This window comes from Oryza brachyantha, chromosome 5 (assembly GCF_000231095.2).
Source record: "Oryza brachyantha chromosome 5, ObraRS2, whole genome shotgun sequence".
NCBI lineage: Eukaryota > Viridiplantae > Streptophyta > Magnoliopsida > Poales > Poaceae > Oryza > Oryza brachyantha.
In genome coordinates this window covers 10,643,133-10,644,789 of record NC_023167.2, presented here as the reverse complement: position 1 = coordinate 10,644,789, position 1,657 = coordinate 10,643,133, and the positions used below count along the sequence as shown (strand labels likewise).

At 55.0% G+C, this 1,657-nt stretch overlaps 1 protein-coding gene across 1 annotated transcript; it reads left to right on the top strand.

Annotated features, from left to right (window-relative positions):
* The first annotated feature begins 215 nt into the window (after positions 1–215).
* LOC121054544 lies at positions 216–1,359 on the top strand. The gene is made up of 2 exons (XM_040524579.1): positions 216–562; positions 651–1,359. The coding sequence occupies exons 1-2, from the start codon at positions 416–418 to the stop codon at positions 1,026–1,028; spliced, it is 525 nt and encodes a 174-aa protein (XP_040380513.1). The 5' UTR covers positions 216–415; the 3' UTR covers positions 1,029–1,359.
* Positions 1,360–1,657: the final 298 nt, after the last annotated feature.

Here is a 1,657-nt window from a genome sequence, read left to right as displayed (position 1 = left end):
GAGATAGAAGCGCGCGTGCTGAGCCATGCACTGCAGTAAAAAGTTTGGTTTCACGAGAAAAGGCACACGACGGTATTACGAGCCGTCAGGCGCGTGGGCCGGCAGCAGCCGCTGCAACGGTCACTATGCTCGCCTTGGGCCCACCCGTCAGCAGCACGCAGCACGGAACACGGACACCGGTGTGCAGTGCCCATCACTCCACCCCACCACCCAACGCCCCCTCGTCGGCGTGCAGATCGATCCGGCTTCTTCTTCCTCCTTCGCTTCTGTTCTGTCGAGTTGCGCGCGTGCGCGTCCATCCCAAGGAAATCCGCTTCGCTTTTGTTCGCATCGCTGCTTCCATTGGCTGCTTGCTCCTGTGGGTCAGTGTGCGTGGGTGGTCGTGGTGCTAGCCGCCCGCTCCGCGGAGAGGGAGATGGGGAAGAGGAGGGGAGCGGCGGTGGCGCCGGCCTCAGCGGCGCCCGTGTTCCCGTTCCCGGCGGCCGCCGACGCCGACGAGCCGTGGCACTTCAGCGATTACGGCTCCGGTGATGATTCCCGGCTACAGTGCTTCTTCTCCCATGTATATATAAAATATCGACTGATTCTCCCTTCGTTCTTTGCTACTTCCTTTGATGCTTCAATTCTTTCTTGGTTCTTCCCATTTTCAGGCCACGCGGTTAAAGCGCCAGAAGCCCATCTCCAAGAAACAGCACCAGCAGAAGCAGCAGCGCCGCCGGTGGTGGAGCTCCGCCGCCTCCGCCGCGATCCTTTTCTTCAAGCGCGGCTCCTCCTCCTCCTTCTCCTTCTCCGCCACCGTCTACAGCACGGCCGCTCCCCCGGCACCGGCAGGGCCACTGTACCTCGCCGTAGACGAAGACGACGGCGGGGCGGCGGCGGCGGCGTGCGCGTGCTGGGCGCCGGCCATGCGGTCCGGCCACCTCGCGGTCTCCGAGCTCGGCGCGTCCGCCTCCGTGCTCCCATACGTCAGCCTCAGGGACAGCGCCGGAGGAGGAGCTCCGGCGATGCCCATCTACCTGGTGACGTAGGCTTCTCCTTCTCCCGTCGTAAGCTGCTCCGCGCGTGCAGCGTCGGCAAGAACCGCGTCTTTCTTTTTCTTTCCTTTTTAGGCTTAACTCCGGAAAGTGTGGCCCACCGTCAGTGACCGCGACGGCTGACACGGGTAGTCAAAGCGGTCAAAGTAGACTTTTCTAACTCTGGTTTGCAGCATGTGCTTTTTTCTCTTTATTTGGTTGCTGGATTTGTCGCCGTGGGCCAATGTGGAGCTAATTTGTCCGCGTTGTACTTGTGTTCTTCTGTGTGCTTGTCGTTTGTAAACTGTTGGGTGTTGGCTTGATTTTGTTTTATTGGCTGGTTAAAATTGCGTCAAATATAAATTTATATGATCTGAAAAATTATAGCTTTATTATAAACTTACTATAATTTTTTAGTTACTAATATTTCCGTACGATGTAACATACACATATAATTAATAATAATAGAATACACAAGTGTATGTGCAAAAGAATGTCTTTTTAAGAAACCACTTAGATTTTTTTTTCTTGTTTGTGTGAAAACAGTGGTTTTACGTGGCGTTGGTGAGGAGGAAGCTGTGGTGTTTGTGTGACATGGGGTGAAGAAGATGACGAACGACTTCACTTGTAAGCACTAGAGATAT

Excerpts from the sequence above, each read along its gene's own strand:
- LOC121054544 (XM_040524579.1), top strand. The coding sequence starts at position 416 with ATGGGGAAGAGGAGGGGAGCGGCGGTGGCGCCGGCCTCAGCGGCGCCC. Across the intron at positions 563-650 it reads TACAGTGCTTCTTCTCCCAT|GCCACGCGGTTAAAGCGCCA; the intron begins GTATATATAAAA and ends TCCCATTTTCAG.